Raw genomic sequence first — 19,609 nt, 5'->3', positions numbered from 1 at the left:
TGTGGGCAGACATCTGCCTCCACCGGTGGTGCTTAGAGGAGAAAAAGACCAGGAACAGTCGTGTAGCCGTCATGTTTGTACTCTGCCAGTCTGGTTATTCAAATAAAAACAATAAGATATTCTTTGATGTAATGTTATTAATGATCACAGCACCAGTCAATAATAATAAATAAGTTGATCAAACAATGTAGAAAATGCCTTATAGTCAATACCTTAAAGAAAAAAATTAGATTCAAATTCGGCAAAAAAAATAAGGATTCCTGCTTTTAGTAAAGATTGTGTTAATCTGTTTACATTTAATGTTTCAGGCGCAAACAAAGAAGTTTTTTGTTCATTTGTTCCTAAGAGCAGAAATAAAGTTTTGTTTTTAAAAAAAGAACCTGTCCCATTCGGACCCTTTTAAAGATGGCGGCGGTAAGTGAACCCTGACGGCCCTTGGCTAGGCGGGCTAACACAGTAGATTCGTTAGCTGCCAGGTCCTTGGATCGCTGTAACGTTGATCACACATTTAATGTTTCTTTACATATTGATCCAAATCTTCAGAACGGCTCCTCGGATGTCCCCGGTGAAGCGGGCCCTGGCTGGATCACCCGGGCGACCAGCGACCCCGCGGTGACCCACGACCCCCGGGCCCTGCGCAGCCTGGCGGCCCTGGAGAGAACCGGCCCCACAGCCCCCCACCCGGACCCGGTGCACACCGACATCAAGCCGGGCATGAGGAGGACTCTGGCGGTGTGGATGCTACAGGTGCTCCACTCTGCCACGATGGAACCAAACTCTAACCCAGCGCCATGTATGTGATTCTGGTAAAGTGTCTTTGTGCCAGACAGGTGTGTGAGGAGCAGCTGTGCGAGCACGAGGTGTTTCCGCTGGCCACGCAATACCTGGACTCGTACCTGCGCGCATGCGCCGTCGAAAAGCGCCACCTGCAGTCTTTAGGGACCGCCTGCATGTCCCTGGCCTCCAAGATGAGGGAGACCGTCCCCCTGACCTCCAGCTCGCTGTGCATCTACGCAGACAACTCAATATCAGAGTGGGACATCCTGGTAAAGAGCTCACCTCTACCACAGTTCTATGCAGGGTATAAGAAGTGAAAAGAGGCACATACCACTTTCTTTAAAGGGGGTTTGATAATAGTTCTGTCTTTGCTGCATCTCATCATAAACACTGTATACCAGAGGCTCTCCAGGGGAATCCCCTCTTGTCGCAGTGGACCCCCATTTTAGATCCAATGCTCTAGATAACACACAACAAATTCAAGCGATCTCTAGGACCTGATATCCCAAAGTCATGGTCTAGTTTTAGACTGTTCAGTGTTTCCAAACCCAGGGGTCATTACACAAGTCTGATGAGTCCTGTCCCCAAGACGTCACTGGATAGAAAATATGAATACTTACAATATAATTTTGCTTCTCAAAGGACCTCTGAAAATATTAAACTAAAATATCCTTGAGGAGGAATAGTAAAGTTAAAGGTTGACAAACCAGAGCCGCTGGCAAACACTGTCCCATCGGTTCTGTCAGTCATTATGTGGAATATCTATGTGTGCGAACGCCGCCTGCATCACGTGTTAGTTAAGAGATGTTCTGGTACCGAAACTTCACATGGTGAATGCTTCCGATGCTGCCGTAAATACAGGATTTGGCATTGGCGAGTTTGCAAATCTACTTGCTGGTCCAAGCCCACGTCTTTAAAGTATATTCCAGCATATGGCTTCTTCTTTGCTGCCCAAAAAACTGCAGGTAAAGAAGTGAAGTCCCGTAGTATAGCATTAGTCGGATCTAGCTAAAATGTCATCAATTTGGCAATATTTCACAATTCCCCCAAGTAAAACAGCAAAGTTTACCACATGCAAAAATAACATCACTAACAATCTCATTAAGTTTTTGAAAAACCATTTGGAAACTGAATTTGAATTATCCAATAAATTTTCCTCAAAGCTAGAAAGATAACAAACAAACTTGTGGAGTTCATTCTTGTATATTTTTAGATTTATCTATTCATTTTCAGGTATGATTGCCAAACTAGATACTGTAATAACAAAAGTTCTATGATATTCATTCTTTAAATTAGTTTTTCAAAGCCCATTCAACAATGTTATGAATCATCACTTCCAAAAGGGGTTAGTAGCATACAACTGTTAAACTGTTATACAAGTTGTTTTGATTTTAAATGCACTGGCACTCAGATAGGCACTCTGGATTGGCCAAAGTCCAGGTATCGGATTCAGGAAGGAAAAATTGGTATCAGTACGTCTGTTGTGCAAGAGTTCCTGCAATGGGATTGTGTGTGTGTGTGTGTGTGTGTGTGTGTGTGTGTGTGTGTGTGTGTGTGTGTGTGTGTGTGTGTGTGTGTGTGTGTGTGTGTGTGTGTGTGTGTGTGTGTGTGTGTGTGTGTGTGTGTGTGTGTGTGTGTGTGTGTGTGTGTGTGTGTGTGTGTGTGTGTGTGTGTGTGTGTGTGTGTGTTGCAGAAGTGGGAGATGGCGGTGGTGTCCAGGCTGGACTGGTGTCTGGCCTCCGTGGTTCCCTCTGACTTCCTTGAGCCGATTCTCCACGCTCTCCCCTTTGTTCGGCCCCTCCACCTCCCAAACGTGCGCAGGCATTTCCACTCCTACGTTGCTCTGGCTGCCACTGGTGAGTTATGTAAGTCAGTTACCAACACTTGAGATGGTTTTTACAAGTAAAATTCCACAGTTGGCAAAATGCCTAATTCTTACAGCATTAAATTGTTCCAGTGCAATAAAATCAATCTTACACCCTTTTATTAAAAGATAGAAAGAATGAGAACCTTTTTTTGTTAGTGAGCCCCGAAGGTGAATGGTGAAATTAAATGACTTTCCACGAGGTGAACAATGGGCACAAAGCTTTGATTACGATGAGTCAGCAGTTCATTTAGGAGACAGAGAGCTGAGTTTGTGTTATCCTGTATTGTCTGCTGTGAAAGACCTGCGTCCCCGACCTTTCAGCTGGCTGATTTCCCACAAATCTCTGTGATGCTGCCTGAGGCAACAGATCCCAGTCAGTTAGGGCTGGTTCAGACACACAATGACATTACAATCCATAAAATGAAGACGATTCCCGGCTCCCGACAGTGTAAACCCATTCAAACGTGTCTGAGGAGGATTGAATGGCTGGCTTTTTGTCTCTGTGTTTCTCCTGCCTCAAGCAATTAGGATATTGTGTCAGTTTATCAGGTTTTGGGAAATGCCTGGTTTTGAGTTCTTCCTTTTGTCTATCAGGGTGTGTCTACAATGGAGGCATCCATCTGTCTGTATGTCAAACCTCCAACTTTTACTGACCTGCTCACTGTTATCACTGCTAATTAGTCCGACACTTACTGTGTACATTGGGTGTATCTTCAGACCACAGGTTCTCCACCTTCCTGCCCTCCACTGTTGCCTGTGCCTGTGTGAGCGTCACCATGCAGAGGGTAAAGTTGGAGGACGCTGCCGTCTCCTCTGATACGGTCACAAAGCTTTTGGCCAACCTTTTGGCCATTGATCTGGTAAGTTTAATGATTAACCGACATTTTCAGATATTATCTCTTCTGACTTTGCCCTGTTGTCTGAAGTCAGCGGCGTTTTTGGGATCATTTAGCAAGAACTTTGATCAAACTGTCGGTGAAGTACAAACAAACTGTTCTCGGTCCAGATCCATAAGGACGAGTCTGTTCGTGACACAATGATGATCGTCTGCTTGTGTTTTTTAAATCTGACCCTGAACAGAACTCGCTCCTTCTCTGCTGCGAGCAGCTGGGGAGTGTGCTGGATGTGCTCAGCCTGCCCTCGCTCACTCAGGACGGTGCTGTGGGATAGAAATCCAGCAGCTCAGAGATCAGCTCCACCGCTGCTGACATCCAGGACGATGCACTGACCCTGCTGACATCACCTCAGGAAATCTCGCGAAAACACTCCTCAATGCCTCGAACAGACCAGATAAATATTAAAAGTGCAGCAGAGAACGAGAGGCCTAAAAGCCAGGCAGATTCAAAATGAGATCTGTTTTAAATGTTCATCCTGTTGCTGTGTTCTGTATTTGCTGAAGCAACTTTGAAAAACATGATTGTGATTAACCGTTTTGTGCTGAGTTTAATTGCATTAAATTGTGACAGCAATTTTTGCTGTTCACATGTATTTTTAGCCATATGACATTTGTCTGAGTTTTGCTGAAGTTGTGATATTTAGTTTTATATAAACTTGTTTCTGTTTAAATGGATGTTTTGAAGTCTTGAATTCCCTTGTGACTATAAAGACATTATTTTATATAAAAGTGCGTATGTGCAGAAGATCAGTAACAACATACACCAGCAATAGAGTTCTGTCTTTTTTATTTTTATTGATTTCCTCATCCCGGGCACAATAACATGGCAGATCACATGCTCTTAGAAATGAAAAGCCAGTTCACTTTGGCAAACAAGGTGTTTGTTGCAGTCAAGAAAAAAAAAATACAAGCAGAGCCAGATGCACATTAAATTATACATATATGACTCCATGCTTTCCCTGTGTCACACTTCACTTTTAAATAAACCAGTTTCCAGTGATAATACGAAAAACTCCTTCCTCATACAATCCTCCAGAGTCCAGTTGGGATTAGGCACTTCCTCTGTGACTTGTGCTTAAGTACTTTAAACTGATGACTTTGTAACAAGGTCTGTTGGGCAACTCCTGTTATCTTCATACTCAAATGACAGCTGATAAATGAATTGTATGGTTATCAGGTCTCGACGGTATTAATTATATTTAGATAAAAGTTCAGACGCAACAGCAGAATACTGATGTACCCATCTCTGACCACCAGGGGGTATTTCAGAAAGCAGGAACCAGAAGACTGTAAAACATGAATTACACAATCTTGTCAAACAATGTTAATCATCAGTCTGCATGATTTAGAATTTGAAATCTAGGTTGTAAAGGTTTGAGACATCAGGATGCAGCAAAATTAACTTTTAATCCGTCTCTGAAAGACTGAACCTCCCACGGTGGCTATCACATGAATACACTAAGTCCAATTTTACCCAAGCTACACTGATCCTCAGAGCTCAGTTGAAAGGTGACACATTTTGTCATCGCCCCACTGCACACAGCGTGCACCAATTTCCTGTGGTTCACGATTTACTTTCAAATGCAAGTTGCTGTTTTTCAAATTCCAACCTCTGCCCATGGAATTCATCTTAATCTGCCCCACCTCTCATGTGAAAACTGCCAACTGCACGTACACACACACACACACACACACACGTACACACAGAGCCAGAGGCCACCTGTGCACATAATAAAATCACAGGCTTGGGAGCTAAAAGCAGGTTCTGCTGGTTACACTTGTCGTGACTCAATTGTGCCATGATAATTATTCAAGTCATTATCCAAACAAATTATTTAAAAAAGCAGATTAAAAAAAACCTCAGAGCTGCACCACACAAACAAACCTCCACTTGGCACTTTTTTCCACAACTTTAAATAAAGACGAACAAAACGATATAATAACATGAATTCTTTGGTTTCCATGAAATGTAATTTTAAACTTAGTGAAATCTGTTGTACATAGTGCATGAAGCTGTCCTAACATTCAACCTGTGATCCTAGAGAAACATAAAGTTGACATGTGATCACTGACCAGAAATTTAGAATCCAAAAGAGCGATAAAACCGTAAGAAGGTCGTCAAAATGACCTGTTGACACTGAATCGACACAGACTAAGTATTATGCCGTCTAAGCAATAAAAGCGATATTAAACCCAAGTTCTACAGTGACTCTGTCCAAAGACAGTTTTCTAATTTACTTAGTACAAGTTCTGAAAACTCAGACCAGTGTTTTGGTTTCAATGCGAATTGTCTCTCATTCTCCTGAGAATCTTTGAAATGGACCTTTTTCTTTACAACTGTCAGTTTTGTTAAAAAATACTGATCCATCTGGTTATTTTCAAAAGCATCATTTAACACCCACCATCTTAAATACAATCTGGTGTTTAACGAGAAGCCTCCTCCATTTTTGGTACTGTGCAATTCCTCAAGTCAGCCAAAAAGCGATTTAACGCAGTGGTAGTTTCGCATGTTGGACTTTGGCTGCCATGTCTTCAGTAGTTGAGTCATGTAATAAAAATACTGAACGAAAAGACAATTCTTAAGTCAGCGTCCTTTGCTAATGGTGGGTCTTCAGCTTGCTGCGGAGCCTCGTGTAACCATGGCCTGTTTGTATTCCTCCGTCACATTATCGCAGTCAGTGATGGAGAAGGCGCTGTCGGCCACTCCGGGCTCATAGTAGCAGGTCCACGGCCTCCGCAGCCCATCCCCAGGAATCCCCTCCTCCTGGATATCCAGCAGGTTGTCCGCGGACACGCTCCCTCTCATGCTGGCCTTGGCTGGTTTGTCCATCTGTGTGGACGCTCCCACCCGGTCCGGCAGGTCCAGCTGGTCAAAGGACTCTGAGGACAGGATGCTGTCCTCGCTGATGGCCCCACTTGGTCTCGATCTGCCGCCCCCATGCGGTAAGGAGGCTGCCAGCTGGTCCAGAGAGCCAAACTCCTGCAGCCCGCCTGTGGAGAACTTTCCATTTCGCTTGAGGATGCCCTTCTTGTAGGTTGGCGCTGAAGGGCACTGTTTGGTTTTTGGTACCAAGCCAGAGTCACTGTTCTCAGGAGAGGACGAGTAGTATCCTGACTCTTGCTCGGTGGGCTTTTTCAGGATACCTTTGCGTGGCATTAACTCAGCTGAAGGGGCAGTAGGTGGTGGGGACAAGCCCAAAATATTTGGCGGCTCCACTGGACCCGTGACTGGGGTTTCGCTCATCGCTTTCTGTTTCACACTGTTGCGTCTCTTTAGAATTCCCTTTGAGGGACGACTGTCTGCGCCGCCTTCCTGAACGGTCTGGGAGATGTTGTTTTCCTTTCGCGACCTTCGCAGGGAGCGCTGCCGCACCAGGTCCCCTCCTCCACCGGCCTGCGAGCGGAGCAGGCAGCGCATCTTGGAGCCGTTCTCGAGCAGAGGCCTGGATGTGCGACGCAGCCAACTAGCGACGCCGGCCAGCCCTGCAGGGTGTGATGTGGATGGAGAGACTGCAGAGGAGGTCTGCTCTGCTGTGCTGTCCTTCGTCTCTACCAGTAAAGGCTGCTGGTAGCCCCAGTTGAGCCACCAGTGTCCGGCAATCTCCTCTATTGTGGCTCTGCGCTCAGGATTCACCATCAGCATCCAACGGATAAGCCCACATGCATCTGAGAGAAATTAGAAATGAAAGGAAGATCAGAAATGTCACAAAATAAATTGCAAAGCGAAGTAGACACAACAAAATGATGTCAACCCCCTTGAAAAACTCACCTGAGGGCTTAATGGGTTTCCGGTAGTTTCCTGTGCTGATCTGCTGAACCAACATCTTGTGGTTGTTTCCATCAAACGGCATGGTGCCATGAACCATGGTATACAGCAACACACCAAGAGACCAAGTGTCCACCTCTGGCCCACGGTACGGCCGACCATTGACAATCTCTGGGGAGGCATAGAGAGGACTGCCACAGAAAGTTTGAAGATACTCGTCTCCATGGTAAAGGTTTGACAGGCCGAAGTCTGCGATCTGCAGAGAACAAGACACAAGAGCCAAGTTAGAGCTGTTATCAGATTAATAAAGATAATATCCTAAAAGTGTTCCATTGGCATCACTTCCCCTCATATATTTCTGAATCAGAACCTACTCCACAGACTCAAGTAAATGTTCAAAAACACTGAAAATTTTCAAATAATCCCCTTTAAAGATTCAATAGCAAGTCATCTTTTATGCACAATAATTTGTGGAAAAAGCATTGAAGTTTCTTTATTTTACCTTTGTAATAAACACAACACATGTATAACTTTACCCTTACACAATGAATTACATACCCCCCAAAAAACACAAAAAACAAAAGCAAGAAATATGATATTTAATGACAGTAAGAGTGAATTTGTGTGTGTATGTAAAACCGTCATTTCTACATAAGCAGTGGCTTGTTACTCATAAATACCTTAACATTGCCATTGCCATCTAGTAAAATATTCTCCAGTTTCAGGTCCCGGTGAACTATTCCATTCTGAAAGGGGAAGAGAAAAATGATATATTCATTATAATATATATATTATTTTTACAATGATAAATGTACCACCAGGGTCCTTACACATCAGTTTACTCAGAGTTGTGTATCTTACAGAAAAAGGATTAGTCTTTACTGGGTCAGAGTACATTCTTCAGAACAGAGTGAAGATTTTTTTTCTAGTACGTCAGCTATGCTTCATTGTCCTGCACTCTGCGGGGGGGAATACCTTTGACTCAGCCACCGTTTGCATTTGTTTTGCTCTGAAAAAATGCAGGTCAGCTACTTCTCGCCCTTTTGGGCACTGGTTAAAGCAACGGACACATTCTTTTGTGTCATGTAACATTCACTGTTAAGATGTAGACATGAAGAAACACATGGGCACATTTTTTTATATCATTACCATGTGATAAGTAACAGATAAGATAGAGGGCGTTTATATGGCCTTTTCGCCAACGGCTTTACAAAGGGAAAATTAAATATTTGTCAAGACATCAGTAAAAGTGAAACTAGAGGGATGGTTCACACAGATAATGACAGGACGGTTCCCTGTGTAAATATTGTTCCTTAACAAACATAGATGCCGCTCAGTTCTGAGGAGCTGCAATATAAACGTTCGTTATCAGACAGCTCTAGACGGCGGGAACAACTGAGTGTGTGTGTGTGTGTGTGTGTGTGTGTGTGTGTGTGTGTGTGTGTGTGTGTGTGTGTGTGTGTGTGTGTGTGTGTGTGTGTGTGTGTGTGTGTGTGTGTGTGTGTGTGTGTGTGCGCACATGCATGGCCCTTCTGTTCCATCACACCCTCATTAAACAGTGAGCCCATGCATGTGTGTGGTGGGACGGCTGGCCTTTAGCCCCGACGCCAGCTCTGCACAGAACCAACTGTTCATTTAGCCCTGCATCGTTCTCACAGCCTCCCTGTTCAGACCAGCGGGCTGACGCTGAATAATGCCCATTATGTAACTTTGGGGGTGCGAGTTCCCTCGGGAGGAGAAAGAAAAAGGGGCCGGGCAGCTAGTGGAGCTCTCTGCGTCATTAGGTTTGACGTAGCAGCCGAGAGGGAGGATTTGACAAGGCTAATACACGGAACTCTACCAATGAAAGAGTCCTCCTAGATTCTACTTTCTGTTTTCCACTTGACATGTTTTTATTACCTGGTGACAGTAGTGCACAGCCGATACTATTTGTCTGAAGAAGTGTTTGGCCTCCCGCTCAGTGATGCGCTTCTTGTCACAGATGTAGTCGTACAGGTCCCCTCTGCTGGCATACTCCATCACAATCACTATCTTGTCCTTGTTTTCAAACACTGGAAGACACAAAAACAGAACACGTCATTCAATAATGTTTTAAATCAACTAAATAAAACTAAACTAAATTTTCTGGGATTTTTTGTATCTTTAAGCCCGCAATGTAAAGAGGAATCTGGACTGTGCAGATCCTTTTGCAGCACTATCACAGTAGTTCTTTTGAATTGGGATGTGTCCACAGATGGCAGATCTTCCTGGACAACCCATTGTTCACATTGATTAGGATGAATTGGGCCCCCGTGATAAATGCACTGCAAACAAACACACAGCAGGAGAAACACTCAGCGATGACCATCTCATCAGGCTTGAGGGGCAGTGGAAGACACAAGACCCTGCACAATATCCCGCAGCGCTCGCTGGGATCGACAGGGTGCCCATTCTTATGTAACCAATTGTCGGCCCTCAGCACAAAGACTTTGCGTGACTGACTCTGAAACAGAGGCTGATTGAGATCCATCTTTTTTCCAGGTATTGCATTTCACACCGCATGTGCCTCAGAGATCCAGTCACCTCTGACACAATGACACAAACCCGCAAACATGCACGAAAACACACAAACAAATACACCACAGTTTGCAATACATACCTTCATATATGGTGATGATGTGCGGGTGGCACAGCGAGGACATGATCTCTATTTCTCTGCGGATATGAACCAGGTCTTGCTCATCTTTGATCTTCTCCTTCCTGATGGACTTTATGGCCACCTTTAAAGAAAAAGAATATTTGAGTCATGAAGAAAATCTAATTTAATTTGTATTTTATAGTAATTGAAATGTAAAATCCAATTGAGACAATCCCAGGTATTAATCACGACACACAATATCAGCTTAACTGTTGTAAGAAGCATCAAAAAGATGCTTAAAAAAGACCAGTCACAACCATAGACTGTGAATAAAGATGGACGGCATGACGGCTCCTAAAAGTGAAGCCAAATCGTCTCGATCGCCCCCTAGTGGCTTGCTGCAATACAGGACATAAGAGGCCGCCTCCTCTATGTTAGCGGATGGGACATGGACCAATCTCAAATTTCACATCAAATAAAACAATTTCAAAGATGTCTGTTAGTATAGGTAGTCATTTTAGGTATAATCTCCCTGATGCCCATGTCTCTGATGAGTTTGGTTTGAAGTTATCGGATGCAATAGAAACGAGCTGAGACGTCATGATTGACAGCTGAGACCGACTAGCGATTGGTTCGAGCAGGTGTATCAGCGAGACCTCAAGTTTCCACCTGCTCAGACTGTGGCACGACTTCATGTCATAGGCACAAGATGACTATTAAGACATAAAGACATCAAAAATACTAGTCATTAAATGAGCAGAGGTGCATTTTAATGCCAACAAATTGAACTTTGGTTCTGTTCAAGTAAAAATGTATTTCTGTTTTCTTTCAAAAGTTACATAGCCTTACTTAACAACAACCAACAAAACTATAAAACAATGGCCAGCAGCTACACTGCTGCCTCTGTGGGGGTCGGTACATTCATATGGTACAGTAGATGAGGCTAGTTAAAATAAACATTCCAGCTCATCCTCTTGTGAGAGGATCCATGTGCAGTGAACCGAAAACTCTGCTGTGTTGTCTCTAACAAGGCAGAGGGAACACTGGGTCAAGTATTGTCTGCTGTAAAGAAATCTATTGTCTGCTGTTGCGTCTGCAAGGATCATACAATAAGGAAATTTAAATCTGAATGGTATCTGCTGGGGTCTGTATTCGTAGACCTGTCGCAAACAGGGTCTCAACGCATGTCTTTATGTTGCGTTTGTCCAACAGAGGCTCAGATGCCTGGGATTCCTCTGTGCACCGAGTGCGTCATCACTCTACCCCAAGGTCAAAGGGGTGTCACGAGGCACCGGATGGCTCTGGTGGCGGGGTATCCTTGTTTCCTCTCCTCTCTAACCCTCAACGCTGCAGGCACAGGGAAATGAGTAAAGCGTCCACTTGTCATATCAGTTTCAACACTCAACTGTCTCCTGTCATGAGTCACTGTCTGGGCCGCTGCTCCTCCAAGTCACAGTTTTCGCACCACACAGACCTTTTTCCTGATTTCTGGGAACCGAGGTTTCCTGCTTTTGTTTGCATAGCTGTCGGATGGACTGGACCCAGACTCATGAGTTCACACTGCTGTGAGGTTAACTGTGTGTGTGTGCATGCCTCGTCACCGTCAGTCTGTTCTACGCACTAGGCACAGAGAGGTTGATATCTTGGAAATTTCACACAGTGCTCATGTACAAACACACTTGAACCATATTTCTGCAGCAGCTCTTCCTATGTTCAAACTTCAACTCGTTATAACATTTAGCAAGTGAACCGTTACACATCATTTAATGAAATCCTGTTTCAACACCTAAACTGGTTCCTTCATAACAATAGTTACTAAATATTAAAATCCAGTCACTTTCACGTCTAACTGATACATGTTAAACTAGATTGGCCCCTTAAATTCAATCAGGTAGATTTCATTTTTTAACAAGATTCAGGAATTATTAACTGGGAAAATTGGTGAAAATGTTGAAAAACACCTTTTCTTGCTATTTTAAATTTAAAAAAATTTCCTGGACCCGTCCAAAATAAACCAAAATTGGTTCTTCCCTGACCCATACTATATGTATGGTTTAATTATTGGTGAGATGTATTCAGTGTGGTTGTGTCTCCTGTTGCACTGTGAGGGAACAAAAGCAAATTCTGAGTTTATTGTGCTGGTCGGAAAAGTTAACTCAATAATGAAGACGAACTAATTTACCAGATAAAATATTTTAACTTGTAAAAAAATATTTTTTTCGACTTTAGGTCATTTGTCGCTAGTTAGAAATCAGCTGGTTGTCAATAAGAACTCAGAAAGGATGTAACGAACAAACTTACTCATTGATTGACTAATGGCTGCAGCACAGTGTAGGCGTTTAATTGAGCTGTCACGTCACATACATGAAGGAACACAGAGCGTTCATGTCACGCACAGTGTGAGAGTGAGGTCAACCATAGAGTCTATGCTGAAGGACCCCCCCAACCCCCATCTAAAGGGGTTATGCAATCAAACATATGCCCTCAGACAATGAGAACAGCTGTATTGCCCCAGCGCACGCGAGATGAAGCCATCCGTTGTGTCACGCCCTGATTCAAATTACACCTCTTTGTGGATTATGCTGTCATTAGTGAGGTAGGCCGAGGAAAACAAAGCAAACGAGCGTCTCTCCTGTTACCGCTCCACGCACGTCAGCTGCCGTTTGTTTGGTGTAAACTCAAAACTTACATCTGAGCTCATTTTGACATTTGAACATGGGTGTTGGGGACTCCGCCCCGGGGGGATGAATCACAGACGCCAACTCATATCCTATAAAAACAGAGCGCTGCAGCAGCACCCGGTCATTTCAGACAGGGGAAGGTGCTCAGACAAGACTGAACATGAATCACAACCTGTTTACAGCAGGTACAGGGGGGGGGGATTCCTGGATCTTTCCTCTTTCACTTCTACGCACTTTCCCTCACAACAAACGTGACCCGTTAACAAAGAGCAATCCTGAGTAACGTGACTGCAGCTGCTCACATCGAGCCAAGTATCTATTATTGTTTTTATCTCAGCTGTGACTAAACCTGAAACTCATCTATTACTCTAGCTGTGCTTTGTGTTTTGGAAGATTTCATATATGTCGCATGTCGTGATGGAAGCAGAAGGTCACCTTATGAGGTTACACCCAGTTTATATTAAATAACAACACCCTGCCATCATCAAGTCTGTGCTGCAGTCTGAACTGTCCTGCGTCACACTGAAGTGTTTCTCATATGAAATCGGGCCTATTACTATTAATAAAGACTTACACATCCTCAGTACATAACTAATGTTAAGTGACATTTGTTTTTGCGAAAAATACTATTTGCAGTTTATTTGTCAGTTTTATAATTTATATAATTTAATTCGATTATTTAACAGGACGTATACAGTATACCTTGTATTCTGCCAAGAAGGCTATGTTCTCAACCCTTTCCCTTTGGCTGCTGGTTTGTTTATTTGTAAACACGATTATGCAAGAATAAGTGGACAGACCACAATGCGACTTGGTGAAAGGATGCGATAATCGTCAGGAAAGAACACACAAAATGTTGATGTGGATCCTTTGTGAGATCGTTGTTTTTCAACATTTTTGCTCATTTACGAGAGAATAAAACATGGATCTTGATGGGAAACAACTCTGCTATTCATGGGACTGATGTTTATGAGTGTGTGCAATTTGGTGCAGATCCAAATAAAAATCGGGATCTAGTGAATTTAAATGTGGTTACATAAGGGGAATGTTGGGCCAGAGTGCCATTCTAGTTTAGATGTTGAACTAAATGTGGCACACCTTGTTGGCATGAAATGTGAATGAGGTTTTACATTGGTGGAGTCATATGATGTTGGTTGTGAGAAGCTTAGGCGTCCCAGGTTATGGATTCAAACATTAAAACATGTCTGGAGTTACTGTCCCCATGTTCACAGCCCTACAGTAAGTTATTGTTAAAGCCAGGAGAAACACCGGGCCTTACACTATTTAAACATATTTAAAAGCCTAAAGTCTTATACCAGTCTTTGTTTCGGACATTCTCGTTTGTTTACCAGCCTCTCCACATCCCCTTTAAAGGCTTATCTCGTTCCTGTCTGTTTTACATACCTCCCGCTCCCCCTCGGGTCACAGTGAACTGGAATCCACCTGAAAAGCCAGTGGCCATTTCCCTTAAGTCTCCATTCATCAAGAGCTCAGAGAGAAATTCACCAAACTTCCTCGTCTTAAACTTCCACCGCAACGCCTTTCCTTTGAACTTCCTCTCACCACGGGAGGTGATTTCATAAAAACTCCCTGCATGGTGACAGATTTACAGGAATTGCTTTACTCTGTATGATGACCTCAAATATATTGATTAATTACTTTGTCAACTGATCTTTCAAAAAAATTGACCAAAACAATTTGTTTTCAAAGATTTTTGGATTAACAAACATAGGGAGGTTTATGGTAAACTTAATGTGAAATATAGTTTTAAACTCTGAAACCTGATTAGATCATTGTTAGTTTGCTAATAGCTGGTTTTTAGAAGTTTTTACATTAAATGTACAACATATGAACGTTTGCAGATCTTTATATTTGCCTCAACCATGGGCACAGTTGTGTGGACTCTACCTGCACATGTCTAATGAGGTTAAAATGGAGAATGAAGACTTCAAGTGTTTGAAAACCTGTGAATACAGAGGGTATCACACATTCTGTAACCCAGCAACACAGATGACAGAAACGAACATGCTCACATTATTAGCATGTGGGTAGAAACTCCCAGAGCACATAAACACACAGTAGAAACCTGAGAGCACTTTCTCAAAACAAACACACATTGAACTCTCGGGGGCAAACTCACCTTGTGTTGTCAGCTGATCAACATTGGAATAAACATAGTTTTATGATTTTATCGTTCTACAACATGACTGGTCCTTTTGACAGTGAGGCACCTGCATGCAAAGCTGTGTGGTGGATGGTTTTATAGACTGAAATCTACCTGCGAGCAGACTGTTTTCTAATAATAGCTCTCTATCTCTGACCAACAGGTGGCCGCCAGCCCCGCACAGCAAACAGAGCTTAATGCACCAGTGCAGATGTGGCTTAGTAGACAAAGGTTACTGACTATATAAGTGTGTGTTGTTGTTCTATATGCTCACCAGTCTGCCGGATCTCTCCTTGGCTTTCTTCACCTTGCCGTAGGTCCCTTTGCCCAGCGTCTCCAGGAACTCGTACCTGTGCTTCAGGTTGTGTTTGTGGTGGTGGCGCTTCACCGCCTGCTTCTTCCCCGGCACCTGGCCCGGAGCTCGGCCGGTGGAGACTTCCATCCTGACTCACCCCGTCCGAACAAAACTCTCTGGACTTAGTTTAGATCGCAGGTGTCGTGGTCGAGCTGCATCCCCTCCGTCCGTGGTCCGCAGCCCGGTGTGTCAGGAGCTGCTGCTGCCGGAAGTTAGGTCTTTAACTCCGGACTGAGAGCAGGAGCCGGACCGGGACGAGTCTGTTGTGTTGTCCGGGCTGAGAGGTGCTGAGTGCGGGTATGACACGCGGAGAGGAGCGGGGCTCAGACCCGGAGCACACCGACACGTCTAATAGCCTGAGTGGGAGGAGAGAGAGAGAGAGGAGGAGAGAGAGAGGAGGAGAGAGGGGGGGAGGGAGCTCAGGTTGATTTCTGACACCGAGCGGCGCCGGTGCACGGTGCCAACAAGTGATCAGCTGCACCACCTCTTAAAGGTCCAGGGTGTGCGGCTCAGGGGAAAAGGATCTACTGGATGAAATTGATTATAACCTAATCCCAGTGATGTTTTCACTTGCGTGTTTCATCTAAATTGAACAACTTGTTGTCTGTCTTTAGGATGAGCCCTTTATATTAACATCAGAAGTGGGTCCTCTCTACGGAGGCCGCCATGTTTTTACAAGTATCCAAACAGGACAAACTAAACACCTTTTGAGTGTTTATGACAACTGAAGCCTGCCACGGGTTCTGCACCATGTTTGGAAGGGGAGGGAGAGGAGAGGGGGTATCAGCTGCAACATGCAACTTCACCACTAGATGTCGCTAGTTTCTACACACTGAACCTTTAAAGCCGTATTGTCCTGTTTATATTGCTTTATCGAAGTCAAAACTTGTGCACATACTTCACTTTATGTCCATGGCAATAGTATATATGTGAAATTTGAATGTGCCTTGAAATTGAATATTTATATTCATGTTATGTTTAGTTTAGCACAGTATAGTATAGCATAGTTTAGTATAGTATAGCACAGTATAGTATAGTATAGTCAGTGTTGGGGAGTAACGGAATACATGTAACGGCGTTACGTATTTAGAATACAAATTATGAGTAACTGTATTCCGTTACAGTTACAAATTAAATAGATGGTATTCAGAATACAGTTACATTGTTGAAATCAGTGGATTACATGACGGTACTTCTCGAGTTTATTCACTCTCTCGTAAATCCACCGGCGGCAAAGCCCCCAGGAAGCAGCTGGAGACCAGGGCTGCCGTAAGAGCGCCCGGGCCCCCGGCGGCGTGAAGGAGCCTCACCGCTACCCGCTCGGGACCGTTACAGGCCCGGGACCGAGGCTCTGAGAGAGTTCCGTCGCTACCAGAAATCTACGGAGCTGCTGATCCGCAAGCTGCCCTTCCAGCACCTGGTGAGAGAAGACCGACCTGCGCTTCCAGAGCTCCGCTGTCATGGCTCTGCAGGAGACCAGCGAGGCACGCCGGGTTCACACCGGACGCTGAAGCGCCGGGCAGCTCTAGTAATATCACCCGTTGACCCAGTAGTATAAAAGCATTTAGTCACTTGTTGCTCCAACATTAACTGCAACCGCGTCCCAATTTAATTTCATCCATCTTCAAGAACTTCTCCGCTGTTCTCTCCGTTCAATGTCGGGTGTCGAGGGTAAATTACGTATTCTCCGCCCCCCCCTCTCTTTTTATCTTTATGACTGCTTGTGTGTCTGTAGTGGATGGGCAGAGGGGGGCATTTAATAATGTGATCGGTAAAATTGGTAAAATTAAAACTCCAGGACAACAGAAGGGGAATACAAACTGGGATGCATACTTTATCATTTATATCATATCAAATGTCATCAATATCGTTTAAAATCATTTTTCAGTGTGTTTCATGGAGCGATACGCTCGCGTCAAGCGCAAAAAAAAAGAAACTCGACGCCGAAACGATCGTAGCACGGCGCGAGGCAGCCTTGGCGCAGGGGGGGGGGGGTCCTTCAGCCTCCGGTGGGGCTGGCACAGAGGTGGGAGTGGATGGGAGCCGGACATCCAGCTGGAGAGAGAGTTTAAACTGCTGCTTCTCCACTGACTATAACAACGCCGCAATCATACACTTAAAAAATGCAATACAAACCGGAAGTATTCCAAGTATTCAGAATACGTTACTCAGATTAGTTAATGTAATGGAATACGTTACAGATTACATTTTTGGGCATGTATTCTGTATTCTGTAACGGAATACGTTTTGAAAGTATCCTTCCCAACACTGAGTATAGTATAGTATAGTATAGTATATCATAGTATTTATTCACTAACATACTTTTATTATAATGATATTAGTTGCAGCAGTGACATACAGCAAATAGATGCAATATTTGCAGCACCACTAAACTAAACTGAATACACCAAAAACATAAAAACAAAAATACTTAATATAATCATGCAATATATGATGTGCATCAATAAGTACATACGTGTGCTAACGTGTGCAAACTTCAGACTACTTTATACTTCTTCCTTCTACCTTGATCATAGACCTTGACTGATTACACCAGTGAAATGTCACCTATGTGTGACTAATCGAATTCAAATGAAATTGAAACTGAAAAGAGAGTTGAGTTGAGATGAGATGAGGGAAAAAGCTCAATAACTGCCAAGACTAATAATATTAACTCATTGATAATTTGTTTATAAAATTATGAATTCGACACACACTGATCATGTCAAATCATTTTGACCTTTTTCCTGATTTTTCGCCACAAATAACCTTGGTTGAGTTGAATGTTTGGAAATGTAACAGAGTTTCAGCCCTTCAAGAGGCAATTTGCAGAAAATAATCACTTCCCCCCCCCTCCTTTATTCCCTCATCTGTAGAGATGTGTTTGTTTGAAAATATGTTGGCTATGAAACTGCTCAGTCACCATGACCTAAATAGGCCGTCTGTAGTGACCTGAGAGAAAAACATTTTTGAAAAGAATATGACAGTGGATTAGCTGTGTCTTTAAAGGTGCAGGCCACTAGAGTTTTAGCATGAAGTCAGCAGCTGCAAGAAAGTGGGTGAACTGACTTCAACCAGTAGGTTTCACTGATAGAAAATGTGAAAGAGAAAGTGTCTCTGTCTAAATTCTTCATATTGCAACAGCTTCACTATGTTCAGCGTTTCTTACTTTCATCTTTCCACTGGCTGAACTGTGTGCTTAAATTCAATTTTCAGTGCACATGATTAAAGTATGTCAAATTAATCCAGACACAGCGAGTGATTGTCAGTAAGGACAAGATGAGCGGAGCGTCCTTGATCTTCAGATCATCTGTGAGCCAGCTGGCTGCTCCCTCTCACATTCTGTCTAAATTGACCTCCTCACCCATTAAGCACAGCCTTTGTGTTTGTAGATAGTTTTTCTGAATAATTTGACAGTGGTTCTTCACTCAGACACACAGACGAAAACTCTGAGCAAATAGATGAATAAGCAATGAGTGTGTTTGGAGCAAAAACTGAAAGTGATTCACGTTGTAATGTAAATCATAAACAGAATGACACGTATACAAAGTTATGTATTTTTTTTTAGTTCTACTCTGTTATAGACTACTATAAACTGCCATTCACAGCTAATGTGTTTATGTAATGCGGTGTGTCTGCCAGAAGATGGCGCACATTATCTGCATGAAGACCATAGCCCTGGTGATTTATTTTTCTACAAACCACAGTAATTTATCTATGGGACAAAAGTGTGTCTTTGAAATTTATTTCAAACACATTTATTTTTATCTGGAATCAAGCGTTGCATAAATATAAGAGATATGAATGGTTTTGGAAAAGTGCAGTAGACAAACCAAACAATAAACTGAATAGTCTGAGGGCAAACACAGAAAATAAGATCTCTTCCCTTGCACATGGTCAGTTAGGAACAGCAATTATGTTCCCACTGATGTACAACCCATATATAATATACCAGACAACCCACAATAAAGATGTATCTTGATCCTTGTGTACACTTGCTCGTAAACCGGAATCAATATTATGTGCATATGAATTTATGAAGTAATGGTAATTTAAGTGCATTAATGATAAGCATTTTCATTGAACCCTGCCTGAGTTTTCTTGGAATCTTCTTGGGAGCTACCTCAATAGGAAAACAATGAAAAGTTAAAATCAAATAAAAATTGTGATCTCAAAATGATGAAACAGCAAAATAAAATGAAGGGATTCAAATTCTTAAAATGGGAATATCCTGAGTTTAGTCCTTAATGAGGTTCAAACAATACATACTCCAAAAATAAATCCTATATAATCCTATGATGCAACTGAGTAAAGTGCAGTGTAAGAGCAGTGTGTTGTCACATTTGTATGTGAGCTCACTAGGTCTGTAACACATGCACCATTAAGATAATGGTTTTATTGCTGTATTTCTGCATAACGTTGACACAGCATGACCCAATACCTGCAGCAGCTGACCAACTATTGGCAGTTTTGTCAAATAGGAACTA

General features: G+C 43.1%; 2 protein-coding genes across 2 annotated transcripts; one reads left to right on the top strand and one right to left on the bottom strand.

The window, feature by feature from the left end:
- The first annotated feature begins 405 nt into the window (after positions 1-405).
- Positions 406-4,077, top strand: ccnd3 (cyclin D3). Its single transcript, XM_061069223.1, has 6 exons — positions 406-414; positions 544-747; positions 831-1,046; positions 2,471-2,633; positions 3,362-3,504; positions 3,725-4,077. Exons 1-6 carry the CDS (start codon positions 406-408, stop codon positions 3,812-3,814), a joined length of 825 nt encoding a protein of 274 aa, XP_060925206.1. The 3' UTR covers positions 3,815-4,077.
- Positions 4,078-4,309: 232 nt separating this feature from the next.
- nuak2 (NUAK family, SNF1-like kinase, 2) lies at positions 4,310-15,473 on the bottom strand. Its single transcript, XM_061069313.1, has 6 exons — positions 15,042-15,473; positions 9,944-10,064; positions 9,205-9,356; positions 7,986-8,051; positions 7,309-7,561; positions 4,310-7,205 (listed from the first exon to the last, which is right to left on the bottom strand). The coding sequence occupies exons 1-6, from the start codon at positions 15,207-15,209 to the stop codon at positions 6,151-6,153; spliced, it is 1,815 nt and encodes a 604-aa protein (XP_060925296.1). The 5' UTR covers positions 15,210-15,473; the 3' UTR covers positions 4,310-6,150.
- Between the last annotated feature and the right edge of the window lie 4,136 nt (positions 15,474-19,609).

The sequence above is a fragment of the Limanda limanda genome, chromosome 4 (genome assembly GCF_963576545.1).
Source record: "Limanda limanda chromosome 4, fLimLim1.1, whole genome shotgun sequence".
In the NCBI taxonomy this organism is placed as follows: domain Eukaryota; kingdom Metazoa; phylum Chordata; class Actinopteri; order Pleuronectiformes; family Pleuronectidae; genus Limanda; species Limanda limanda.
Note: the sequence above shows the minus strand (reverse complement) of the source record. Positions and strands in the feature narration are given on the sequence as shown.

What these genes read in the sequence shown, in the direction of transcription:
- ccnd3 (XM_061069223.1), top strand. An exon ending in TGGCGGTGTGGATGCTACAG is followed by an intron (nt 748 to 830) that starts GTGCTCCACTCT and finishes TGTGCCAGACAG; the next exon opens with GTGTGTGAGGAGCAGCTGTG. An exon ending in TATCAGAGTGGGACATCCTG is followed by an intron (nt 1,047 to 2,470) that starts GTAAAGAGCTCA and finishes TGTGTGTTGCAG; the next exon opens with AAGTGGGAGATGGCGGTGGT.
- nuak2 (XM_061069313.1), bottom strand. Translation starts at nt 15,209, where the DNA reads ATGGAAGTCTCCACCGGCCGAGCTCCGGGCCAGGTGCCGGGGAAGAAG. An exon ending in CTGTGCACTACTGTCACCAG is followed by an intron (nt 8,052 to 9,204) that starts GTAATAAAAACA and finishes TTCCCCTTTCAG; the next exon opens with AATGGAATAGTTCACCGGGA. An exon ending in ATGGCAATGGCAATGTTAAG is followed by an intron (nt 7,562 to 7,985) that starts GTATTTATGAGT and finishes TGTTCTCTGCAG; the next exon opens with ATCGCAGACTTCGGCCTGTC.